The sequence below is a fragment of the Momordica charantia genome, unplaced genomic scaffold, assembly GCF_013281855.1.
Source record: "Momordica charantia cultivar OHB3-1 unplaced genomic scaffold, Mcharantia_2.0 BLBB01000033.1, whole genome shotgun sequence".
Lineage (NCBI taxonomy): Eukaryota > Viridiplantae > Streptophyta > Magnoliopsida > Cucurbitales > Cucurbitaceae > Momordica > Momordica charantia.
This window is the reverse complement of record NW_028275189.1, coordinates 18,078-44,121: the sequence shown is the minus strand read 5'-3', so window position 1 is coordinate 44,121 and position 26,044 is coordinate 18,078. Positions and strand designations below refer to the sequence as shown.

The window sequence follows — 26,044 nt, the reverse complement described above, 5'->3', positions numbered from 1 at the left end:
TGATAAAAGCATTATCAAGCAACAAACTTATCACAAATCGACACGAATATGAACGTCGGAAACCATCAGATATATTCTTAAAAAAAAAAAAGAATAAGAAAAAAATGGCCATGAAATAGGGATTTGAAAATTTGAAAATTCTCGTCCAACTGAGAACGTGGACGATTGCTGGCAATTGCTGGCAATTGGAACGATAATGGTGGCTGGGCAAGAGTTTCCGACTATGGTCCGTGCGAGTTTTTGACAACAATCAGAAATTGACACTAATTACCGTTGATCTAAACTTATATTGACATCAAAGTAAAAATAATATAAGAAACTAAATAAATCGAAGGTTGCACAAAAATCAAATTTACAATATTCAATGTTACAAATAATTATATTTTAATTAGTTCCTCTTTACATGAAAGCTAATAATAAAGAAAAGTAATAAATAGATCTACCAAATAAATTAACTTTTTTTAGTTCGAAGTTAATAGTATCGTAATTTTTTTTTTCTCAATGAATGTAGAGATAAAGAACTAAACCTCTCTAACTTCGAACAAAATACGTTAACTATTTAGACGTTGATTATAATACTTTTACCTTAATGGTTATGTTCATGTTTTTTTTTTTCTTTTTTCTTTCCTTTTTTTTTTTTTTGAGACAGGTTACGTTCATGTTGAAATAAAAGAAATGAACTTAATATTAAAACTATGATAGGATTAAAATTACAATAATATTAAGCCAAGGTTCTCTCTCCCACCATGTGCCATTTTAATATTATTATTATGTGCTATTTAGAGTACATTTTCTGGAATCTCAAGAGGAAAAAAAAAGTGAACTTTTGGGGCTTCCTAAAAAAAATGGAGAGAATTGATGGGAGAGAACATATTTATTTACTTTTCTTTTTAAATTATTAGAAAAATGTTAAGCATTTTTTCGAACAAATTATTCCAATTGCAAAAGAGTATAACTAAAAGATATTTGAATAAAAAATATATATTATTTTGTTTATTAGTTCATAATTGATTAGCTTTTATTTAAAAAGGTAATATATAAGACAATAATTTTTTCGATGATCAATCTTACTCTCAAGCAAGTTATTAAATGTTTGATGACTAAAATGAAGAAATTAAAAAGATAAAGATTTTTTGATTTTTTTTTTGGTAATACTGAATTGTCAATTTCTTAATCGTGGCGAGAACAACAAGATTATTTTATTTTATTTTTCTTTTTCAAATAAATGCACCAATAAAGAAAAATTAAATTTTAGGTTAAAAAGTTTAAAATTATTAGATCCTACTGGTTAAACAAGGCAGGGCACAGAGATTTAAATCATGGACTAAAATATTATATCAATAATCAACTTGTTTTTGAAAAAAAGACTATAAATTTTTTGTAAATAAGAAGTGAAACTTTTTTTGGACAAATTAGTAATTGTACATAGAAAAATCATTGAGGATATATTTTACACTCATCAATAATAATAAGATTTAGAAAGTTGGTATAAAATTTCCACCTGTTTATGAACTAATGAAAATTGATTCAATAGACAATCATGTAAACATCTCAACACTCAAAGAATTGGAATTTTTTTTTAAAATAATGTTTCTTTTAAAACTTTTTTCAAAAATATATTCTCCAACAAACTATCTTTTTTTTTTCAAAATCTACTTAACTCGTGCGTGGCACTCCAAGATATTTTTAAGAAGTCTATTTTTTAAAACAATCGTTTAAAAATAAAATTTTAAATCATATGGTATTTTAAATTCTAGTATAATGTATGTTTATTCCATTCTCTAAAATCCAATAAAGTGTTGACTTATGGATTTCCGTTTTCCTTTCTCCTATCACACTATGGGAGTTGGCCATGTCTGAAATTGTTACCTTAACTGCATGATTTTTGTCATCGCAGAAGGGAATATCCAATTTGTGGAATAAGGACTTGCCACTTGGTGAAAATTCATATTCTGCTTTACGACATCTAGACTTGAGTTCTAAGCCTCCACATAATATTTTTTCATCATCGTTCTCTACTTCTTCATTAGTATTTATAGGAAGATATCATTTGATTTAATTTATTTTATGACAGATTTAATTTATATTTTGAATACTTGATTAGTTAAAATGAATTTTTAAATTTGATTTATTTTAAGATTTTGCTAAATTTTTTTAGTTTAATTTAATTTAAAGTTTGTTTAAAAAATAGATTTCTCAACGGCCCGTTTATTTTAAGATTTTGTTTTAGTTAAATTTAAATAATAAAATCTTGAATGCCAGGCATGAGTTAAAAGAGATTTAAAACAATATATAACATGTCGTGCCTTGAAAAGACGAGAAACTATTTCCAAGCATGGTGTAAATCTATATATATTTTTGGAAAAAATTTTAAAATAAACATTATTAAAAAAATGTCCCAAAGAATTGTGTTGACCATAAAATATTTTGTAGTTAAAAATTGTAGACAAAATTTAAAGGGTAAATCTATTGTCCTTGAGATTAAAAATATTGTCCTTAAGATTAAAAACAATGCCTAAATTACCCTTATTGTCCTTAAGATTAAAAATATTGTTCTGGAAGAAACTTTTTTTTGGCAATATTGTCCTTAAAGATTAAAGACAATGCCTAAATTACCCTTATTAAATTCTTACGTTTCTAAAAAAATCCTTTCAATCCTGCGGTTCTTCTCTCATTTATTTAGGGGATTAAATTCCCTTACTAAATTATTATTTTATTAAAAAAAATTTCAAATCTCACGGTTCTTCTCTCTTTATTTAAGGGATTTTTTCTTTGTCATTTTAATACATTTATTTAATTTGAAATGAACCATAAAAAGAATGTGAAAAACAATTAAAGAATTTTGAAAATCTGAATAAAATTGTTGTCCATTAACTTTTCTTTTGCCTACTCAAAATATTATAACCAATCAATCATGAAAATTTTCGGACTTTTTCCTCTTTCATTCTCGATTTCCTTTGATGTCATCAATATTTTTACATTCAGCCTAAATATAATATTGCCATCAACAATGGTTTCACCATCGTCAAAATGATCAACTAAAAACATAATTCGTTACTTCATAGAGAAGATTGAGGAAAAAAAAACTAAGCAAAGTTGTAAGAGATAATTTTTTTTCATATGAAAGAAACGAAATAAAAATATTTATGACTGCTATGGATATTATTGCGCATTAAAACTGAAAAGAAAAAAGAAAAAGAAAAATGAACATCCTTGTTTTATTACTTTTTTATTTTTTTATAAACAAGTATGATTTCAACTAAAAAAAAGTCACTTCTTAGAAAATGAAATATGAATGTGCTTGTTGTTTAATTTTTATTTTTCTAAAAGAAAACATTGAAGGAATAAAAATAATTAACATTTTATAAGGTCATTTAATCTAACTCGATTAGTATTGTCGGAGGACACGTGTCGGCCACAACTTAATCTACACTTTTTCAATACATATTATCTCAACGAAAGAGAATGCAAATCCGTTTCAATGCAATTAAATTAAAAACATAATAATGATATAACAATTTTATTTGAATAGTTTAATCACGACATTTAATTAAATTTATCAAAGTTTATTTCCTATAGATACTAAAATAGATCTAAAAATATCATGTGCATACGTGTTATGCACTAGTTAAATTAAAAGGAACAACATTTGCCTCATGAGCTACACGTGAAGGAGTTCGTCAAGGTTGGAGGCTATCTCCATCCCCGCCCCGTTGGGGATTTTTCCCCACCTTCGCTCTCGTCCCAAAAATTTTGGGGGCGAGTACGGAGTGGAGATTCCCCAATATATATTTTTATTTTTATTTATTTATTTTATTTTTTTAAGAAAGATTTATAAAGAAATTTGACTATTACTAATACGATAAGAAATTAGGTTGGGACTTTTTGTTAAAAAAATTAGAAAAGTATATATAATAATTAATATATTTATATTATTTTCTATAAAAAGATAAAAAGTATTAAACAGGTATGGTGCGGGGAAACCTCTCCTCATCCCCCTCACCATCCGGCAACTCAAATAGGATCTTAGGTTTGATCCGTCTCTGGTCAAACTGGGGATTTCCGTGACTTGACTGGGTCTTTTTTGCCATCCCTACTCCAGCCACGACTACCAATCTCGTATGGTGCCTCTACCTCTTTCTCTCTATGTAAAATTTAACACTTCCTGCTGAGATTTGTACAATTTCTAACGTAACTGAGATCGCATGAATCCCAGGTTGAGATTAATGCAATTTCAAACGAGAGATTGCACAAATCTTGTGTTGGGTAAATATATGCTATATATATTAACTGTATAATACTGACAAACAGATTATAGCATAACTGACTACAAATGATATAAATTTGAACAACTCGATGAACACCAAAACTTGATAAAATAGTCGAGGCACGCTTCAATAGTGCTGACCAAAAGACAATTATTCGCCTTGTACAAGTTGCTAGCAGACTACAGCGATCGTCTCGGTAGGATACAACGACTAACTCCGGTAGAACTGCAACCTCGAACTACTCGGATCTGGCAGAACTCTTAGATACTTGCTCTTAACACAAACAAGAATAAGAACTTAAAAAGAAGAGAGAATTCTTGTGAGAGGAGGAGAATACTCAATTGAGGTATGGTTGGATATCTCAAAATGAAGCAAAACAACAACTATATATAATTGTCCAAAACAAGTAACATCTCACAAGTTTTTAACACAAATAAAGTTACAAATGTTTAACTTTGTAACTTTAACAAAATCAAAAGAAAAAAACTCATTATTTAAAGATATAACTTCAATTTCAATAAAATGAAGAAACATAACAACTAAAACAATTGATAAACAACATGTAAAATGTGATTCACAACGTATATGTGAATTAATAGTTACGAATTTAATTTCCGGATGTTAAATTCGTAAATATTCAACGGTTTATCAACTATTTATCAAAATCACTTTCTTTCACCCATCAAAACTCCAACAATCCCCCACATGAAAGAAAGTCATCAGACAGACAAAACAAGACCAAGACGTTGAGAGCAAATAGATAAGTTATGCATCAGGAGAGGTGTCTTTGGACTTGAACCTTCCTTAGTGAATATTTATCGAATTTACCGAAGAAATAGTGAGAACTAGCTCTGGAACTAACATTCTCATGATAAATTGAGACAACAAATATCACACATAACTTATCTTGTATCTTTGAGTTCTATACGGTTGTGTCCATTTTGGTCCTGGACAAGATCCTGAATTCATGAGAGTTTTAGAGAACATAAGCCATTTGAAAAGTTCTCATAGAACCAACCCAATTCTACTCTTACATAGGTGATATTGATTAAGAGTATTCTGCCACTACTCCTCTGTAATCAAGATATCAATATGACCTCAACATCAACAGATCACACACACAACATCATAGACATGGGATGAAACTATAAGTTTCTTAGTGTGTGAACTATGAATTATCCCGCCAGTTTGCCTATTGAACCTAGATCTTGGGATCTTCAGTCAACTAGGTTAGGTTATCATCATCAGATTTTCATTTCATAGGCTTTGGCCCCCATTTCCCTCGATATATATGCAACATTCTCTTTTGATTTTACATAATTAATGGAAATTATTTCATTAGAGAGCAACTGCCTGATAGAATTATGTCTGCGTCTTATGTGTCGTGACTTCCCATTGTAGACATTATTCTTAGCTCTTATTGAGGCTGCTAAACTGTCACAATAAATACATATGGCACTTACAGGCTTCGGCCACAACGGAATATTTTCAAAAAAGTTTTGAAGCCATTCTGCTTCTTCTCCAGCTTTATCAAGAGCTATAAACTCTGATTCCATAGTAGATCTTGCTATACACGTTTATTTTGAAGATTTTCATGGCACATCTGATTCGCCTAAGATAAATATGTACCCACTGGTTGACTTAGTCTTCATGCTATCAGAGATCCAGTTAGCATCACTAAATCCTTCCAGTACTGATGAATATTTTGTATAATGCAATCCATAGCCTAAAGTGTACTTCAAATACTTTAAAACTCTAACTAGAGCATTCCAATGATCATGCGCAGGATTACTAGTGTATCTTGTCAATCTTCCTACCGAATAGGCAATATCAAGTCTTGTACAATTCATTATGTACATTAAACTACCCACAACTCTAGAGTATTCTAGAGAAGATACACTTTCACCATTATTCTTCTTCAACTTACAATTTGGATCAAACGGAGTAACTATCGGTTTACTCTCAAAATGACCAAATTTTCTCGACACTTTCTTTATGTAATGTAATGAGATTTAGAAAGTATATGTCAATTTGGATTTCTTGTTATTTTGATTCCAAGGATAACATCAGCAAGACCAAGGTCTTTCATATCAAAGTTGGAATTCAACATCCTTTTAGTGGAATCAATGACACTTCTAGTTGCACATTATCAACATATCATCCACATATAAGCAAACAATGACGCAATCTTAATCTATGGTTTTAACATAGACACATTTATCACACTCATTTATCTTAAATCCATTAGATAACATAGTGTGATCAAACTTCTCATAACATTGTTTGGGTGCTGGTTTCAACCCATAAAGAGACTTGACAAGTTTACAAACCTTATTTTCAAGTCCTTCTACAACAAACTTTCTGGTTGTTCCATATAGATTTTTTCATCTAAATCTTCATATAAAACGCAGTTTTTACATCCATTTGGTGTATTTCCAAATTTCGTAAAGCTGCTATAGCGATTAACATCCTTATAGATGTAATCCTCGTCAATAGAGAATAGGTATCAAAGAAATCTAGCATTTCTTTCTGATGATAGCCTCTATCTACTAAACGGGTTTTATATTTATCAATAGTGCCATCAGCTTTTAGCTTTCTTTTGAAACTCCGTTTACTTCCAATTGGATTAGTTCCAGGAGGTAAATCAACCAATACCCAGGTATTGTTTTGCAAAATAGATTCTATCTCATTATTGATAGCTTCTCTCTAATAAGGTGCATCTGGAGATGACTAAGCTTTTTGAAAATTTTGAGGCTCCCCATCTATCATATATGTCATGAAATCAGGTCCAAAAGAAGTAGTTTTCTTAGCTTTTTTGCTTCTTCAAGGTTCGATCTCAGTTTTTTGATTGTTTTGACCTTTTGAAGAGCTAGTCTCATGATTTCTTTTTGTACCATTACCTTTGGGTATTTCTTCTTTAAAAGGAAATATATCTTCAAAGAATTCAGCTTCGATAGATTTCATAATAGTATTATTATTAATATCAGGTATTTCTGATTTAATTACCAGGAATCTATAAGCAACACTATGCATAACATAGCCTATAAAGACACAATCAACTGTCTTAGATCCAAGTTTTGCCCTTTTTGGTAAAGAAACTTGTACCTTTGCCAAACCCCCCCACACTTTGAGTATTTTATATGAGGGTAACTTCTTTTTCCACATTTCATAAGGTGACTTATTAGTCTTCTTACGTGGAATTTTATTTAAGATAAAATTTTCTGTAAGCAAAGCCTCCCCCTACAAATTATGGGATAAACATGAACTATTTAACATGCAATTAACCATGTCCTTAAAAGTTCGGTTCTTTCTTTCAGCTATACCATTTTGTTGTGGTGTATAAGGTGCTGTAGTTTGATGGATTATACCATTAACTTCACAAAATTCAGAAAGTGATGATGATTCATATTCACCACCTCTATCTGATTTAAGCACTTTTATTTTCCTCTCAAGTTGATTTTCAACTTCTGCCTTATATGTTTTGAAAACATCTAAGGTCTCATCTTTACTATGTAATAAATATACATAGCAATATTTACTACAATCATCAATGAATGTGACAAAGTATCTCTTACCACCTCTTGTGGGAGTATTTTTCAAATCACATATATCACTGTGGATTAAATCAAGTAACTCATTACTTCTTTTCACAGACGAAAATAACTTTCTAGAAAACTTTGATTCAACACAAACTTCACATTTGTGTTTATTATCAATGTTAAAATTAGGCAATAGTCCTACACTTACGATTCTTTGTAAAGAATGATAATTGACATGCCCCAGCCTAGAATGTCATACATCACACAACTCAACAATATAAGCAGAAGAGTTGTTATTATTATTGTTGTTCTTGGACACTTGTGCCAGTACATTTAATTTGAACATGCCATCATTCAGATAGTCCTTTCCCACGTACATACCCCCTTAGTCAGAATAAACTTATATGACTCAAATACAAGCTTGAACCCATTTTTGTTAAGTAGGGTTCCTGACACAAGACGATTGTTTCGAATCTCTGGCACATGTCACACATCAGTGAGGGTAAGTATCTTTCCAAAAGTCCATTTCAGCAGGACTTTTCCTCTGCCTTCCACTGAGGCTGTTGAAGCATTTCCCATGTACAGTTTATCACTGCCATCAAGCTTCTCATAAGTGGTGAATAGTGATTTATCCCCACAGACCTGCCTAGTAGCACCAGTATCAATCCACCAGCCTTTGGTTTCAGAGGCCATATTTACCTCAGAGATGACAACAATTAAATTGTCATCTTTCACAATGTTGGCTTGATTGTTGGAGCTTTGTCCCTTCTTGTGTCTACAATTTGCAGCTATATGGCCACTCTTGCCACAAACCCAGCAGATTGCACGAATGCGCTTGTTAGCGTCATTCCTTAGCCCAAGATTCACATTCTTCGTCTTTGCTTGATTATTCTTGGGATGACGCCTTGAAGCTTCAGCAATATGGGCATTAGCTTCAACTTTACGTGGCTCTTTATCTCCCTTTGTGTTGTCCTCTTCAATGCAGAGTTTCACAGTAAGATTCTCCATGGACAACTCCTTTCGCTTGTGTTTGAGATAACATTTGAATTCTCTCCAAGCAGGAGGCAACTTCTCAATCACAAGAGCAACTTGGAATGGTTCATTAATAACCAATCCTTCACTTTGCAAATCACTGATGATAATTTCCAATTCTTCCAATTGGTTGACTACCAACTTGGTATCAACCATTTTATAATCTAAGAATTTTCCAACAAAGAATTTCGTAGTACCAGCATCTTCCAACTTATACTTCTTATCTAATGCCTCCCACAATTGCCTTGAAGTATCAAAAGCATTGCAGTAGACATTCTACAAGGTATCATCCAGGCAATTCAGGATGTAGTCGCGACATAGAAAGTCTGAATGCAACCACGCTTGCTTGGCAGCTTCAGTTTCAGGAGTGATTGCTTCTAGGGGAGTAGTTGGGCATATCTCCTTTAGGATGTGAGTAAGATTTAGAGTGGTGAGGTAGAAGATCATCTTCTCCGGTTTTTCAGCATTTGATTTGACAATGGTTGATCCCATCATCGTAGGAGTAGAACTCACACTTGCTCTTAACACAAACAAGAACAATAACTCAAAAATAAGAGAGAATTCTTGTGAGAGGAGGTGAATACTCAATTGAGGTATGCTTGAATATTTCAAAATGAAGTAAAATAACAACTATATATAGTTGTCCAAAACAAGTAACATCTCACAAGTTTTTAACACAAATAAAGTTACAAATGTGTAACTTTGTAACTTTAACAAAATCAAAAGAAAAAACTCATTAATTAAAGATATAACTTCAATTTCAATAAAATGAAGAAACATAACAACTAAAACAATTGATAAACAACATGTAAAATGTGAATTAATAGTTACAATTTCCAGATGTTAAATTCGTAAATATCCAACGGTTTATCAATTATTTATCAAAATCAGTTACTTTCACCCGTTCAAACTCCAACATCTTCAACTTCTATGCAATTTCAATAATGAATCTTGGCCTAAAATTTGTTCCATTCAATTTTAGCATACAAAAAACGCTCTCCCATATCTGGCATTCATTTTTCAATATTTATTCTTTTTATCAAGTCAGACTTTTTTTTTTTTGGAATCACATGAATTTCTTCCCAAATCTCGAGAAAAGCTCTCGTAAAGTTTCATTCCATCTTTCGTGCTCTTTAATTCGACCCAATACAAATTTGATATTTTTTATTCAAATAATCGAGAGTTAAATAATTTAAGAGTGATTTTGTAATCCAACTTTCACCAAAATAATAATAACAATAAGGTTAAAAAACCATATTGGAGGGTCAGAAAAACTTAAAAATTTGAAAAGGGTAAAAAAATTCAATCCAAACAACTTTGGGAGTAAAAAAATGTTAATTTCCACACAAACAAAGGACAACAGAAAATATTATATTAAAATATTGATTAAAATATAAACAATCAACTTGTTTTTTTAAAAAAGACAAAAGAAAATATTAGTAAATCAGATCTGGGAATCTTTTGCTGGACAAAGTAGTTTTATATTTTAAACTAGTAATAACTGTACATAAAGTAGGATCATTGAGAATATATTGTACACATCAATAATGTTTGTTTATACAAAATTCCCACATGTTTTTTTTATTCAATGAAAGTTGTTTCAATAAACAATTATGTCAACGTTTCAAAATTTGTGTTAACAATAAAATATTTTATAGAAATTAAATAAAAAATTTAGACATAATTAACATAATACAATACTCAAATTATGTTATTATATTTAATAATTAATTGAGTTCTCTTAATTTTTTTTTAAAATTTAGTGACAACTACAAAAAACAGTTGAAAGACATTCTTTTTTAATAAATGTTGAATCTTATTATAGACTCTAAATTTTCAACCTTATTTCCTTTTAGATCGTAAATTTTCAAATATTCTATTTTAGTGTATAAGTTTTGTCTCGATTGATTTAGATATATATCTCCGACAAAAGATCGTGACTTTGAATTCCCACCCCACTTGTAATGATAAAAGAAAAGTTCCAAATAATAGTTTAGTTTGCAAGATCTTAGATCTTAATAAAATTACTAATAAAAAGTTAGACTAAAATAATTTTGTATACAAATAGGGGTGAATCTAGATAACAAATTTTGGACCGTTGTCCATGTATTTTAAAAATATTTGTTGCAGTCATTATATTTAAGATTCCTATTTGAAAACTTTTAACAAAAATTCTAAACACAACGAAAACCCTTCCATACAAAGTTATAACTGCATTTCATAAAAATTATTGAAAATGATGTTGTGGTGAAATTGCGATAGAAAAAATAAGATTAAAAACCGAAATGAAAGGACCAGAACGGTCACTTTTCAAAATTGAACCATCGAAAATTATAAAGATTAAAATGAATAAAAGTATTTTGAGAATAGAAAAAGTAAAACATAGATGAAAATAAATTTTTGAATCTCAAACATTTTATAATAACTTGCGTTTGTTTTGTTACCGTTATTTATTTCCAATTTCACACATCGCAACATGTTGCTCTAACAAACCCGCCGGCTAATTCTCCCCCACTTCTTCCGTTGGAAAACTCTGCAGCTTCTTCATCTGACGGATACTGGAAAAAATGGCGGTCCGGCGAGATAATTCTGCTCCGGTGGAGCCGTGGAACGAGTTGACCGGAAAAGTGGTGATGGTGACCGGAGCCTCAACGGGGCTGGGGCGGGAGTTCTGTGTGGATCTTGCTAGAGCTGGATGCAAAATCATCGCTGCTGCTCGCCGTATCGATAAACTCCGATCTCTCTGCGACGAAATTAATGGACTAGATTTCTCCAGTTCCTTGTTGGTATCCTCCGCCCCTGCCTCGTCCAATGCCGCGGCGGAGAGCCACCGTGCTGTGGCAGTGGAGCTCGACGTTAGCTCGGATGGAAAGACTATCGAGAAGTGCGTGAAAAAAGCTTGGGATTCTTTTGGTTTCATCGATGCTTTGGTTAACAATGCTGGATTAAGAGGTACATTGTATAAATTTTGAAGAAGGAAGGTAGAAAATAAAATATTTTTTCTATTTTTTAAAAGAGTCGACTTATTCTTGGGTTATTTATTTATTTTGTTTAGTATATGTCAATTAAAAGTGAGTTATATGCAGACAAAAAAAATACTCTCATATGGATGATCACAAAATAAATCTCATCTTATTTTTTAAAAGTGATCAAAAGCAGAAGTATTTATATCCTTCTGCCAAAATATAGTTTGATAAATACAGAGACTCCCAAACTATTTAAAACAGAATTATTAAACTCATAACAGCATACTGATATATTTAACTAAACTATCCTCTCAGTAACTAATTTGCAACTTAATGAGCTGTCTTAATACCCCCTCAAGCCAATGGAGCAAGGAGACACTACATTGAGCTTGGATTTAAGAGGCAAAAAACTAGCAGCAGAGAGAGGCTTTGTAAACAAGTCTGCAACTTGAGCTGAGGCTGGGAGATGACAAACAAACAATTTCTTTTGAAGAACCAAATCCCGAACGAAATATATATCCAACTCGACATGTTTGGTTCGGGAATGGAGAATTGGATTTGCACTGAGGTGAACAGCCCCTAGATTATCACACCACAGCGTAGGGGATCGAGGAAGAAACAAGTGCAGATCAGAAAATAAGGATTGAACCCATATCAAATCAGTAGTAGCATGTGCTAGGCTTCGGAATTCAGCCTCAGTACTGGAACGGGAGATAATAGGTTGTTTCTTCGAAGACCAAGTAATAAGGTTGCCTCCCAAGTATATACAAAACCCGGATGTGGAGCGTCAGTCATCAGGATCCGACGCCCAATCTGAATCTGCAAACCCCTGAAGATGAAGATCAATAGGCTTTCGAAGATATAGTCCATGATCAAATGAACCTTTAAGATAACGAAGGATTTGTTTAACTGCTTGCCAATGAAGAGTAGTTGGAGCATGCATGAATTGACACACCTTGTTAACGCTATACGCCAGCTCAGGACGTGTAATGGTGACATATTGTAGAGCTCCAACCGTACTACGATACAAATGTGGATCAGCAAATTTCTCACCCTTAAAAGCAGACAAAACACTGCCACTAATCATTGGTGTAGCAATTGGATTGGACTCATGCATTTTTGTCTTATGAAGGAGGTCAGAAATATATTTAGATTGACACAAAAATAATCCTCCAGCCTCTGGATATGAGACTTCGATACCCAAAAAGTAACTCAAAATTCCAAGATCCTTAATAGAAAATTGAGCATGCAAAGCAGCCACAAGACTATCAATATCAGATTGAGAGCTACCCGTTATGATCATGTCATCCACATAAACCAGAACATAGCAATGAGAGGAAGCAGTATGTCTAACCAAAAGTGAGGTATCAGCTCGAGAGTTAGAGAAGCCCAGAGTATGTAAAAACTGACTTAGTCGATCAAACCACGCCCGTGGTGCTTGCTTCAGCCCATATAAAGCTTTATGGAGCTTGCAAACCAAAGGAACAGTACCAGAAACTTCCATACCAGGTGGTTGGGCCATCAAGACATCTTCCGAAAGAAAACCATGAAGGAATGTATTATTGACATCAACCTGTCTCAAAGACCAGCCATTAGAGAGAGCAAGAGTCAGTAATACCCGAATAGTAATAGGTTTCACAACTGGACTAAACGTTTCAGTGTAATCAATATCAGCTGCCTGATGAAATCCTTTGGCTACAAGACGAGCCTTATAGCGAGCAATTGTGCCATCTGAATTTCGTTTAATCTTATAAACCCACTTGCATCCTATGACTTTCTTATCAATGGGGCGAGGGACTAGAGACCACGTTTGATTACGTAGAAGAGTCTCATATTCCTCTTTCATAGCTACCCGCCAGTGTTCACAATGTAAAGCCTCATTGACTGTAGGAGGTTCAATTTCCAGATACTGACTAAAAAATGCCTTGGGTTTGAATATCCCATTTTTGGATCGAGTAACCATAGTGTGTGTATTGGAAGGGGGCAGAGAAGGAGCAGTCTCTAAAACTGGAACATTAGAGTTTGGAGGAGGTGGAGGTGGAGATAGAGGTGGAGGTGGCAGAATAGGACTGGTAGGAGACATAGGTGCAGCAGGTATAGAAGGATTAGATATTAAAGGAGGAGTGGCAGAGGGAGAAGAAGAAGAGGAAGGAAAATTACAATAAGGAGTTGAAGAAACAATTGGGATAGAAGAGGAAAAACTAGAAGAAGAGGCAGTAGCGAAAGAAGGAAATAGTTTTGAAAATGGAAAACATTGTTCATCAAACCGAACATGTCGAGATATATACAAACGCCCAGTAGAAGCGAGACATTTGTAACCTTTATGATGAGAACTATAACCAAGAAAAAGACAAGGAATAGATCGAGATTAGATTTTATGATTATTGTAGGCACGAAGGGAAGGAAAACATAAGCAACCAAAAGTCTTCAAGAATGAATAATCAGGGGGACGGCCAAACAACTTTTCAGTAGTGGTAAGTCCATGAAGAGCCGTAGTGGGAAGTTTGTTAATGAGATAAGCATCGGTGGAAAAAGCATTATCCCAGAAGGACAACGGAATGGAAGCTTGAGATAAGAGCGTAAGACCCATATCAACAACTTGACGATGTTTTCTTTCGACAAGGCCATTGTGTTGTGAAGTATATGGACATGACATGCGATGTTCAATACCATTGTTTTGAAGAAAAGGAGCAAAGGAACGAAATTCACCACCACCATCCGTTTGAAGACGGAGAATGGAACAGTTCAAGGATTTTTCAGCAAGATTTTTAAACAATAAGAAGGCTTGAAAGGCTTCAGATTTATTATGCAGAAAATAAATCCATGTATAACGAGAATAAGCATCAACAAAGCTAATGAAATAGCGAAAACCATTGCGTGAAGACACAAAGGCCGGACCCCATAAATCTGCAACAACCAATTGGAGTGGAGCATGATATTGGGTTTGAGAGGATTGAAAAGGGAGATTATGAGATTTAGCTATAGCACACGCATGACACAAAGAATGTATTTTATTTGAAGAAACAGAAATATTACATAGACGCAATACATGTTGAACAGTAGAGAAAGCCGGATGACCTAATCGTCTATGCCAGATATCTAAAGCAGAAGAATTACAAACAATAGGAGAATGCAACATAGGAGAATCAGAAAAATTTAAGGTTGTAGTAAGAACAGTGGAAGAATCATTACAGGGAGAGGGATGATTCAAACTGACATTGGATAAAGGTGGAGATGAAGCCTTTTGCAACTCGAATTGATATAACCCTTCATGAACTTTCCCTTGAAGAAGCAGCTGGCCAGTTTTGATATCCTTCACAAAACAATGAAAAGGATGAAATTCAAAAAACACCTTATTATCTTGAGAGAATTGACTGACGCTAATTAAGTTTTTGGCAATTTGAGGAACATGTAAGAGATTTCGCAAATGAAAGACAGGTTTGACAGGATGTAAAGAGGTTTTTGGTTGAAGATAGGTAGAGCCAGTGTGAGAGATGTCCAAACCTGTCCCATTTCCAACTTGAATTTTACCATCACCATGATACTCAGATCCAAGTGAGAAGTTTCCAAATTCATTTGTAACATGATTAGTCGGCCCAGAGTCACGGTACCAATTAGAGTCTCTGTTGAAGTCTTGAGCGACCATCAATGCTTGCATCTGTGAAGGAGAAGCACTATTCATGGAAAAATTTCCATTCTGAGTAGCAGGCGATGAGAAAGCATTGTGACTTGGAGTATTGAGAGGAAATCCAGATGAAAAGCCCGCAGGAGAAAAAGTATTAGGGTTCATATTTGGACCAAGAAAATTACGCTCAAATCGCATATAGCACCGCAGAGCTGTGTGACCAAATCGTCCGCAAATCTGACATTGTGGCTTGTTATTTCCGGTCCAATTCCGACGATTCGATGATCTGTTGTTAGTACCACGTCCCCGCTGAGAATAATTTGACTGATGGGGATTGAAGCATTTTGACTGATGCAAATTGTTTTTCTTGCTCGAATCATTGAGAGTAAGATTAACCGAAGGAAGCGATCCATCAGAGTTGATGAGATTCCTTTCATTTCGACCTTCTTGTTGAAGAAGAAGTGAGCAGACTTCCTGAAGTGTTTGTGGCATATTTCGAGCAGTAATAACAGAGATAATCGCATCAAATTCAGGTCCGAGGCCAGCTAAAATGTGCATAATGTGATCCTCTGTGGACAGCTTCTTACCCGCAATTGCTAAGGAGTCAACCAAATTCTTGATTTTAAGAAAATAATCCTTGAGGCTCAGATTACCTTTCTTGAAATTTTCCAGTTTCAATTTCAATTGCATTACCCTAGCCAGGGTGCGAGAAGCAAACATGCATTCCAAAACTGTCCAGATTTCTCTCGCCGATTTGCAATCAAGCATTTGTGATAAAATGTCTTCATTCATCGAACCAAGAAGCCAAGCAGAGATGAGTTTGTCCTGCTTAATCCATTCAAAATACGCCGGATTTTGTTGCAGAGAAGAGGATGAACTTTCATCTTCTGTGGTTTGAACAAATTGAGCAGGAGTATCTTCATTCGAATCAATGTAACTTTCTAATCCATTTCCTTGAAGTGCGGTGCGAATTTGAAATTTCCACAGTAGATAATTATCATCATTCAATCTAACAATTGAGACTTTACTCCCTGGATTAATTGTCTTGCTTGCTTGAATTATTCTAGCAGCATCTGAATTTCTTATTGAAGATAGAGAAGCCATTCGAGTATCTTTTCAAGAACCCGTCGTTAGACTGTGGCTCTAATACCAAAGACAAAAAAATACTCTCATATGCATGATCACAAAATAAATTTCATCTTATTTTTTAAAAGTGATCAAAAGCAGAAGTATTTATATCCTCCTGCCAAAATATAGTTTGATAAATACAGAGACTCCTAAACTATTCAAAACAGAATTACTAAACTCATAACAGCGTACTGATATATTTAACTAAACTATCCTTGAGCTATGCTCGCTTTGACGGCTTAGCTGAATTAATTATTATTTTCGTTTTGCACATGTATAAAAAAAGTTTTTATACACATGAGTAACACTCTAATTTCATCTTCCATCTCAAATCCTCTCATAAGCCTTCCAAGACCTCAAACACAAGCTCGTCGGTCACCTCCACCGCCACAACTTCAAGATCTTTGATTCCCGTCTTGTGTCGCCACCGGGGTTCGTTCAAAGAGAGAGAAGGTGGGGAAGTGAAGGAAGATGTGTGGTCGTTCAAAGACATGAGGGTTGTGACTTGTGAAACGAAGGGGGGGGGGGGGGGGGGGGGGGGGGCGTGGGTTGTGAAGTCATGAGGAGGGAGAAGAGTGGCTTATAAATATAAAGAAACCCTAATGTTGGTAAACCGAACCGGGTTCGGTTCATTTCGGTCTCGGTTCATATTTTATATAAACCGATTCGACCCGAACCAATTCGGTTCGGTTCAGTTTTTTGGGTCAGTTCGGTTTCTTTCCCCCAATAAAAACATTGATGAAAAGTCTAGGCTAATATATTTGAATTGGAATATAATTTTGATTTTAAATTCAAACATTCTGTCTCAATTTTTTTAAAAAAATTAATCCAAATCTAATGTATAATCCATTATTATTATTTTTAAAATTTGAAATCATAAATGAAAATTCGAAGGTATGACATTCAAAACTTACTTAACTTAATCAATTAAGTTATGTTCATATCAATATTTTAACATTTTGGTTAGAGTTTTGAAAATATTTTTTAAGTTTAAAATTTTAAAAGTAATCAGGGTCGATGAAATTCAAGTAGTTGCTATGTCAAATCTATATGTTATATATATTCCTAATTACTTCATAGTAAAGCCAAATTCTTACAAATTTTAAATTAAACTATTGCCAACTATAACTTAAAAATTAAGTTATTTTTAATTTTAAACTATATGTAACTAAATTGTTACATAATACAGTTTAAATTTGCTTAAAATAGGTCTCATTAAAGATAAAAGGTCAGTTATCCATTTGCTTGTTTGATAATTTATGCCCTCATTTTGATTGAAGACTAAAGTGTAAACCATTTTATTATAATATAGGTACAGTAGAGTCTTCACTCAATTTGTCTGAAGAGGAATGGGATCAAGTATTAGACACAAATCTTAGAGGAGCTTGGTTGGTGTCGAAATATGTGTGCATACACATGCGTGACACCAATCGAAGTGGATCCATCATCAATATTTCTTCGATCACAGGCGTTAACAGAGTGCAACAACCAGGAAGCATTGCCTATGCTACTTCAAAGACGGGCTTAAACACTTTAACAAAGGTATAGTTTCTTATACCGACTTGTTTTTACTCTTTAAATGTTGAAAAGATGTTTTGTCGTCATAGTTTCTATAAACATGAGTTTGACTAATAAGAAGTCTAGAAACTATTGTTGGATTTGTAAGGGAAATGCAAACAAAATCTCACGTTGACTAGGGAAGGAAGTAATTAATCATGGATATATAAGAAAGAACAACTATCTCCCTTGGTACGAGGTCTTTTAGGTGGAACCAAAAGTAAAGCCGTGAGGACTATGTCCAAAGCGGACAATATCATAGCATTGTGGAGATATTAGAGATACTGTTGTAATTTGAATTTGCATGAATCACATGACTTTTTAGATTTGAACCGGTGACACGAGGATTTTCAGTCCTCTACTTTACCAAGTGTGATAGTTTAAGATACACAAAACTTTCGTATCAAATGTGTAGGGTTAATTAGTTTCACAATCCTATGATATATATATACAAACCTGAAAGTGTTAAGTTAGATGCAATTTAATCTTATCTTATCAATTGTTTTTTCTCTATCATTTTGTCTTCTATGGTTTACTTTGATTTTATGAATCGTCCTAGCTAGTGTATGTCTAGTTCATGTTAATTTGTTGCTTCTGTAAAAAGCTTTCATTTTATACTGTGTAACTTGGTGACAGGTTATGGCAATGGAACTAGGAAGATACAAAATCAGGGTGAATTCCATATCACCTGGACTGTTTAAATCTGAGATTACAAAGAACCTTATGGAGAAATATTGGCTTAAGAATGTAGTGCGAAGAACAGCACCTTTAAAAACATTAGGAACTTGTGATCCTGCATTAACAACACTACTTCGATATCTGGTACACGACTCTTCTAGTTACGTTTCAGGCAATATTTTCATTGTCGATGCAGGCACCACATTACCCACCATTCCAATTTTCTCATCCCTTTGAAGAAAGTTTCTTTCTTCAAATTTGCACCAAGTTTTCCACACCCTTTTGAAGATTGTTTGATGTCGACATTGATTGCAATGTCTCAAGGATTTCTCCATTACTTTTTTCATTCTAATAAATATAATGTACATCAAGTGAATGGGTATCTTATTATAAATTTTAATACCATGAATTATCTATTTCAAGTTGCCTTTAATTTTTATGTAATTTATTTGGATTTGGCTTAGTGAAAGTGTACCATCTCATTTATGAATCAAGTTGATTGATGTGTTTGACCTTTTTAATTGTAACTATAAGTAAAATCTCCTTCAAACTGATACTCCTCTATGTCTCCCTCATTAAGAAATGGTGTAGGGTTGAATATTTTACATAAAGTATTACCGTACGTAGTTCTCTTATATTACATTAAAATTGAATTTCATTATATACGAATTGGTTAAGATATACCTATTTTTTATTCAGAGATCGTGAGTTTAAATCTCCACTCCCACATATTGTACTAAAAAAATAATAAATTAAACCTTGTTTGATGAAAATAGATATTATATAAAGAGGTTGTGCAACACTATAGAATGATACCTTGTTATAACTTATTATTATTCTTTAAGAATTTTTTTGACATGACAATATAAATTATTTACTTCTCTAAAAAGTCCAGTGAAATCTCTCAACAAAAAAAGAAATATATATATTTTTTAATTTTAAATTAGGTGAAGCTGAGGAAGACAAGTGATGCAGGATGGGTTTCTTTTAAGTGGTCACCACCCTGAACTTTCTTTCTTTTCTCTTGAGCTTAGAAAAATTCAAGCAGAGTGAACCAATTAAAATTAGCCAAGGAAAAACCTACGTGACATAATAATTAGTCAATTGATGAAAATTTAGAGGAGAAGAAAGGTCATCTAAGACACGAGAGTTTCCGATTTTCGACCTCCAAATTTCTAAGGAATTGGTAGAAATTTCGAATTTTCTTTGCTTGATGGCAATTTGAATGTAGAGATTAGTACATAGATGATCTATTTAAAAATCATAATTACGTAAAAAGATGGAAAAATATAAAATTTACACTTTTGTCATGAAATAATCCCTAATTAGATGATACCCATAACACAAATTACTAATATATCCATATAATTCATTTCAATATTAAATAATTATTAAAATATAAAATTGGTAAATTGGGAGGTCAAATTCCTTATAATGTGCTAACGATACTTCCCAAAATTAAAAAATCTCAAAACCCAAAAAACCATCTATTTTCGAAACTCACCTCTTTCTTCTTCCTCGTTTTTCTTTTCTTCCTCCGACCGTCGGTTTTCCTTCCTCCGACCATCCGTTCCTCTTTTCCGACCGTCCGTCGCTGTCTGCCTTCCTCCAGTCGGCTCCATTTTTCTTTGTCGCAAGAGCATTTCATCTCCGACCGCCTTCGAAAGGAGATTTCCGTTAGTTCTTCCTCTCCGGTCGTTTCTGAAAGCCTTCATCTCTGACCTACATCTGCCTGCCTTCATCTCCGACCGCCTCCATTTTTCTCAGTCGCCATAGCAGTTCATCTCCAGATTGAAATGTTTGCATTCCAACGGATGTTTTGAATTTCTGATTTCGTGTGAAATATTGTATATGTGAGGATATATAGTATAGTGATTTTATTAGGATATATCTTATAACTCAACTTGTATATATGGATATGCGGATATATACTATAGTGATTTTGAATGTATGTACGTGGATATATAAGTGGATATATCTTATAACTCAACTTGTATATATGCGGATATGCGAATATATACTATAGTGATTTTCAATGTATATATCCGGATATATAAGTGGATATATACTGTGATTTTGACTATATTTTTTTGAATATGTGGATATATGTTTGTTGAGACTTCAAACGATGTTTATGTGATTTTGAATTGTCCTTGAAGATTGAGCACAAATGTGGGACTGAATTAAGGGAAAATCAATGTTTTTGAATGAGTAAATTAAGGTTTTGAAAGAGTGAATCAAGATATTTGTGATGAAAATTAGTGTGGGGCCTACAATAATTAAATGATTATAGTAATAATTTATGGAATTAAATCTTTTATATTTCAAAAAAACAAATATGTATAATAAATATAAATGCAATAAATAAGGGTAAAATTAGAATTAAAATAAAATCCTACACAGAAATCTAAAAGTGTAAAATTAGAAAATTTTAGACATTTGTGTAAATATGTTAAAAGAAATAGACCATGTCATTTTTTTATTGATGAATTTGAATAGAGAAATTACTTTCCTAATTGTTGGGAGGCAAACTGCTGGGGTCGACTTGTTTAAATAGGATCAAGTAAGTCGACCTAACAGGTCGGGGTCCGATACTTTGGTAAAACAAAGACGTCCAAAGCTTCCACTTTGAGGTAGGAAAAAGTCCGGTGAAACGCATGGACCGAAGGTCCCTAAGGTGAGCCAGGTGCGAGTAGGGGAATACCATGATGGGAAAGTAGCTACTCCATCGATCACTATAAATACACCTCCCATCTATCACTCCAAGTATGAAAATCTGTCTGAAGCTAATATGTCTAAGCTTGGATTACTAATTAACTTGGGCGTCAGAGTGACCTACCTATTTTGCAGGTACCCCAAAGGATCTCGCCCTAAATCACCAACACCGACCTCTCAAGTCATGGCCCGTGCCTTAGACAGTTTTTTGCATCAACATTAATTATCTTACAAAGATATTTAATTAATTATCTTACTAAGATATTTAATTGTGTACGGAAGAGACTTATAATTTATGCACTTTCTGCTTGTAGGATAATTAATTGTTCAAATGTTGGCTTTATTGAATTATTGGCTTGTATAATTTGTTGGTGAAATCAATTATCCTAAGGACCGTTTTCCATTGATTTTTCCCTTAGTTTTGCTTGTCATTCTGATTTTCTATCTTGTCTTAAACACAATTTCCATTCTCAAAATAAAATTGTACGGTTGTATCTGTACTACTCACATGAACTTAAACCCAATATAATCTAGATGAAAACATCTCTATTTACTTATAATTATATTAAAAGTACTTTACTCGTATACTTGAGGTAATCAATTATGCTACAAGTCTTTTGGTGTCGTTGCCAGTAATAGACAATTGTTTAGTCTCACTTTTTTCTTTTTGAGTACAAGATGTAGAAATAGAGATTCGAACTCACGACCTTTTAGTTGAAATATGATAAGATTCAAGATGTGGAAATAGGTGTTTTAACTAGTTGAATTATGATCAGATTGGCTATTTAACGTCACTTTGTGATAGCACACTTTGTGACCTGTATTTTATGAGGATTATAACTTGATTTTTGTTAGTTTTCGTGTTATTCATGCCAAATTTATACACATGAGTATATATTGTGTAGGAACGAAACATTAGAGAGAAATTAAAGATATAGCTCACAAATATGGGAAGATCAAGACCTCACAGTGGATTCGCGAGTCTAATGTCACAAATGCAACTTCGACAAAGTCCACAAAGAGATTACGCAGCATTTGCTCCCACTCGCAAATAAGTCGGCCAATTGAAAGTGCCAGAAGCAATATCACAACGGGTCTATCTCGCAACCTCTACCCCACAGTTTCGAGAAAAACTGGTTTATTAAACTTGGATGGAGAAAACAATATTTGGAAAAAGCATTTGAAAGCATTTTGGAAAGCTTGTTTTAGACTTTAAAGCAAAGAGAAATAACAGATAATCAAGCATCCAACTTAAGGTAGGAAGGTGACTAGGTATACCTGCCAAAATACATTATAAAATAGTCTATAGTAGGTGTGGACGTGCAAAGTGACAAGGAATCACTTGCCATAAAAGATGTAAGAAAAGATAAATGAACCTGTAAACTAAATATAAAACATGAAAGCATGCGAAAAGAAGTTGTTATGGGCATTACAGCTACGCAGGCAAGTCTCGGACTAACATGATCATGACACCTAGCACCTAAAAGGACAGTGCATAGGTTTCCCATATAGTGTCTTGACACTTGCAACATGAAGGAACTATCAATTATTCAAGGTTGTAGCGTCGTGGTACTGCCAAGAAGTGTCATGGCGCCTGCAAATCAAGTGTAAAGACGAGTTCTAAGATAGAAGCAACACAGGATAGTCACTTGTAACACCACGACACTATAAATTTCGCGTTGGTTAAAAATTAACTTAGATCAAATAATTCAATTCTAAAAATTAATAAATAATCTATCAAAGAATATATATATATTTGGATTGAACTGGATGAGAATTTGATCTTCCTTAATTGACATTATAATATATTAACTAGTTGAGTTATTTAATAAGAAAATAAATTAACTTAAAAGAAATTAGGAAATATTAAAACTAAAATAATATTAAGCCAAAATTCACTCACCATGTGTCACATTTTAATATTTTGTGCACTATTTAGAGAAGTTTTTGGGGATTTCTTTAAAAAATTTAGAGAATTGATGGGAGAGAACACTATTTTCTTGGCCAAACTATGGACGACACAGTAGCATGATAGTGAGATCTAATATCTAGAAAGGAGATTAGGACATAGGACAACGATCCCTAAGAAAATCGCCATTAAAATGATCGAAAATTAGCCGAACTATTTTTTTTTTTAATACAACATGTGAGGTTTGGGATTTGACGATCTCTTAGTTTGAGATATATAGGTATCTCAACCGGTTTAGTTATACTCAGGTTGGCAATTAACCTAACTACTTCATATACATTATACAATTGTTTAAGAAACAGTGATTTATTATCATGACTTATACTACGCTTTGATATTATCATGACTTATACTACGCTAGGGAGAGAGAAGTGTTGGGATTGGTGGAGCCAAATCAAGGTCGAAATTGAAGGGATGTGAATCCCGGAGCGGAAGCGGACTTTCGTTGCTGATTTTCGGGATACAAAATTGAATTTTATAGAGGGAAAATACAGAGGAAATACAAACCTTTGAAGAACGTTTCTTCACTAAGTTCCCCTCGAACACCACCACCGGATCTTCCTCGCTATCCTCTTGGGTCTCGGGATCGTGTTTGTGGTAGCACCTTGATAGAAGAGAGGGAGAGATTGAGAGAATTTTTTAGAGCAATTCTGGGAGTTTTCCTCTTCTGTAACCTTCTGTTTTCCGATTCCCCAACTCTTGAAGAAGAATGGTGACGTGGGGTAACTCCCCACATCACAAAACCTCTCACTCCCCTGCAATTTTACAGGGGAGTTTAATATTAATAATAATAATATTATTATTAATATTAATATTAATATATATATATAATAATTATTATAATATATATATAATAATTAATATATATATAAAATTAATTAATCAAATTAATTAATATAATTAATTATTAATCCAATTAATAATTCATAAATATATATATACATAAATAATTAACACTTAATTATTTATTATAAAATTAGAATCATATTCTAAAACATTTCTCTCCTCTTATGCACATTATTTTTAACCTATAGTTTTAATATGAATCTCATTCATATTAATTTTATTTGAATCTCATTCAAATAATATCTCTCATAATATATAGTTTTAATTTACAATTAACTATATATATTATAATGTATCAATATACATATAATCCCTTAAGTAATTTGAACAATTCAAATTCTTCCAAAAAATTTGATCCTCGTTTTACCCGTTATGAACTAGTAAGGGGACCTAATGGACCTACAGATCCGAAGCTCCAACGATGCAAGATTAATCGGTCAAACTCATTGACCGAGTTAATCTAGATTCGTTAACTACGGGTCATTCCACTAAAGACCCGCAGTTGCACTCTTCTCACTGCAGAATGTTTTTCGTGTCCATGGATATACGACCATTAATGACGAGTCAATCATTCACGAGTGTTCGTAACTCAAGTTGTGTCAAATTACCGTTTTACCCCTGAGTTACATCTTACTCCTTAAACACCACTGCTCCTCTAATGAACAACCCGGTTATGGTCCAACCAATAACCGAAAATCCCTCTCGGCCAATGAGAGGGTGGGGCCCCTTGTTCAAGTGCCGGAGTCAGCATTTAAAGGAACACTCATCTACTCCCCTAAAGTCGGGGAGGAGTGAATTCCATCTTGTGAAGTTATGTTCCCAGCTCCCCACTCGGTCTCGTCCCCAAAATGGTAGGAATATTGAGTCGGCGACTCGGGCCACTCTCACCTATATAGATCAAAGGACGAGCCCTCACGGGCAGGAGTCCATAACTCACTCAGGATTGAGAATGAGTTGTCTGGTCATCCTAAGAAATAGCAATCTATTAGTTAACGGTGTTACACCTAAAGATTGCCTATTTCGTGGTCCGGTCTTATACTAACTCATTGTACAGGATACCCCTACTCGCATGTCTCCACACAAACGACCTGGATCGAGTCGTCTGTAACCTTTACAGAGTGGGCCGTATCCATAGTGTTGCTAGGATAAAGTACCCAGCCCTATCCATATACTATAGACCCTTTAGGTTATTCACGGGATATTATTCATTCATATATCAGGGGTATATCAAATATATATACCCCGTATATCAACTATATACCCAGTATATATATTGTCCCGATTACATCAAAAATAACCTTGGATGTTTAGTTTATTGGATTTTGGACAATGCAAAGCTATGATTCAACAACAAATTTATTGAGTAAAACTTTATTAAATAGACATTTATTTTTACAAAATACAAACTACGAGTTTAGGGCAACACACCCAACAGAAATGAGCTAGAGATGAGTCGGGATCAAGCCAGGACACGTCAATGAAAATAGGTGAAAATTGAGAGCTGCAGGAAAGGTCGCGAGCACAGTGCTGGGGCACTACAATAGAAATTCAAAAAAAAAAAAAGGTAGTGTTGAGATGCTACTGAAAGCGTCTCAACGCTCCGAACATGGAGGTGGAAAAACAAGGAGGCGTGCGGGCGTGTTTTAGGATGCTACATTATTCGTAGCGTTGAGACTTCTTCGTAGCGTTGAGACTTCAAGGGTAGCGTCTCAACGCTACGG

The 26,044-nt window shown here is 33.6% G+C and overlaps 2 protein-coding genes across 4 annotated transcripts; one reads left to right on the top strand and one right to left on the bottom strand.

Annotated features, from left to right (window-relative positions):
- The first annotated feature begins 11,264 nt into the window (after window positions 1-11,264).
- On the top strand, window positions 11,265-19,256 carry LOC111021758 (uncharacterized). Its single transcript, XM_022298796.2, has 3 exons — window positions 11,265-11,791; window positions 17,871-18,100; window positions 18,752-19,256. Exons 1-3 carry the CDS (start codon window positions 11,407-11,409, stop codon window positions 19,028-19,030), a joined length of 894 nt encoding a protein of 297 aa, XP_022154488.1. The 5' UTR covers window positions 11,265-11,406; the 3' UTR covers window positions 19,031-19,256.
- Window positions 11,950-17,093, bottom strand: LOC111021757 (uncharacterized). 3 transcript variants are annotated; one of them, XM_088118214.1, is made up of 3 exons: window positions 15,023-17,093; window positions 12,761-13,378; window positions 11,950-12,634 (listed from the first exon to the last, which is right to left on the bottom strand). In XM_088118214.1, the coding sequence occupies exons 1-3, from the start codon at window positions 16,532-16,534 to the stop codon at window positions 12,593-12,595; spliced, it is 2,172 nt and encodes a 723-aa protein (XP_087974340.1). In that variant the 5' UTR covers window positions 16,535-17,093; the 3' UTR covers window positions 11,950-12,592. The 3 variants fall into 3 exon arrangements, with proteins under 3 accessions (XP_087974340.1, XP_087974339.1, XP_087974338.1); XM_088118213.1 differs by having other exon boundaries at window positions 11,950-12,624; XM_088118212.1 differs by having other exon boundaries at window positions 11,950-13,378.
- Window positions 19,257-26,044: the final 6,788 nt, after the last annotated feature.

Coding starts and splice junctions, on each gene's coding strand:
- LOC111021757 (XM_088118212.1), bottom strand. CDS start 16,534: ATGGCTTCTCTATCTTCAATAAGAAATTCAGATGCTGCTAGAATAATT. Junction 13,379..15,022: donor CATCTCCACCTTTATCCAAT/GTCAGTTTGAAT, acceptor TCTTTGAGACAG/GTTGATGTCAATAATACATT.
- LOC111021758 (XM_022298796.2), top strand. CDS start 11,407: ATGGCGGTCCGGCGAGATAATTCTGCTCCGGTGGAGCCGTGGAACGAG. Junction 11,792..17,870: donor TAACAATGCTGGATTAAGAG/GTACATTGTATA, acceptor ATTATAATATAG/GTACAGTAGAGTCTTCACTC. Junction 18,101..18,751: donor GCTTAAACACTTTAACAAAG/GTATAGTTTCTT, acceptor ACTTGGTGACAG/GTTATGGCAATGGAACTAGG.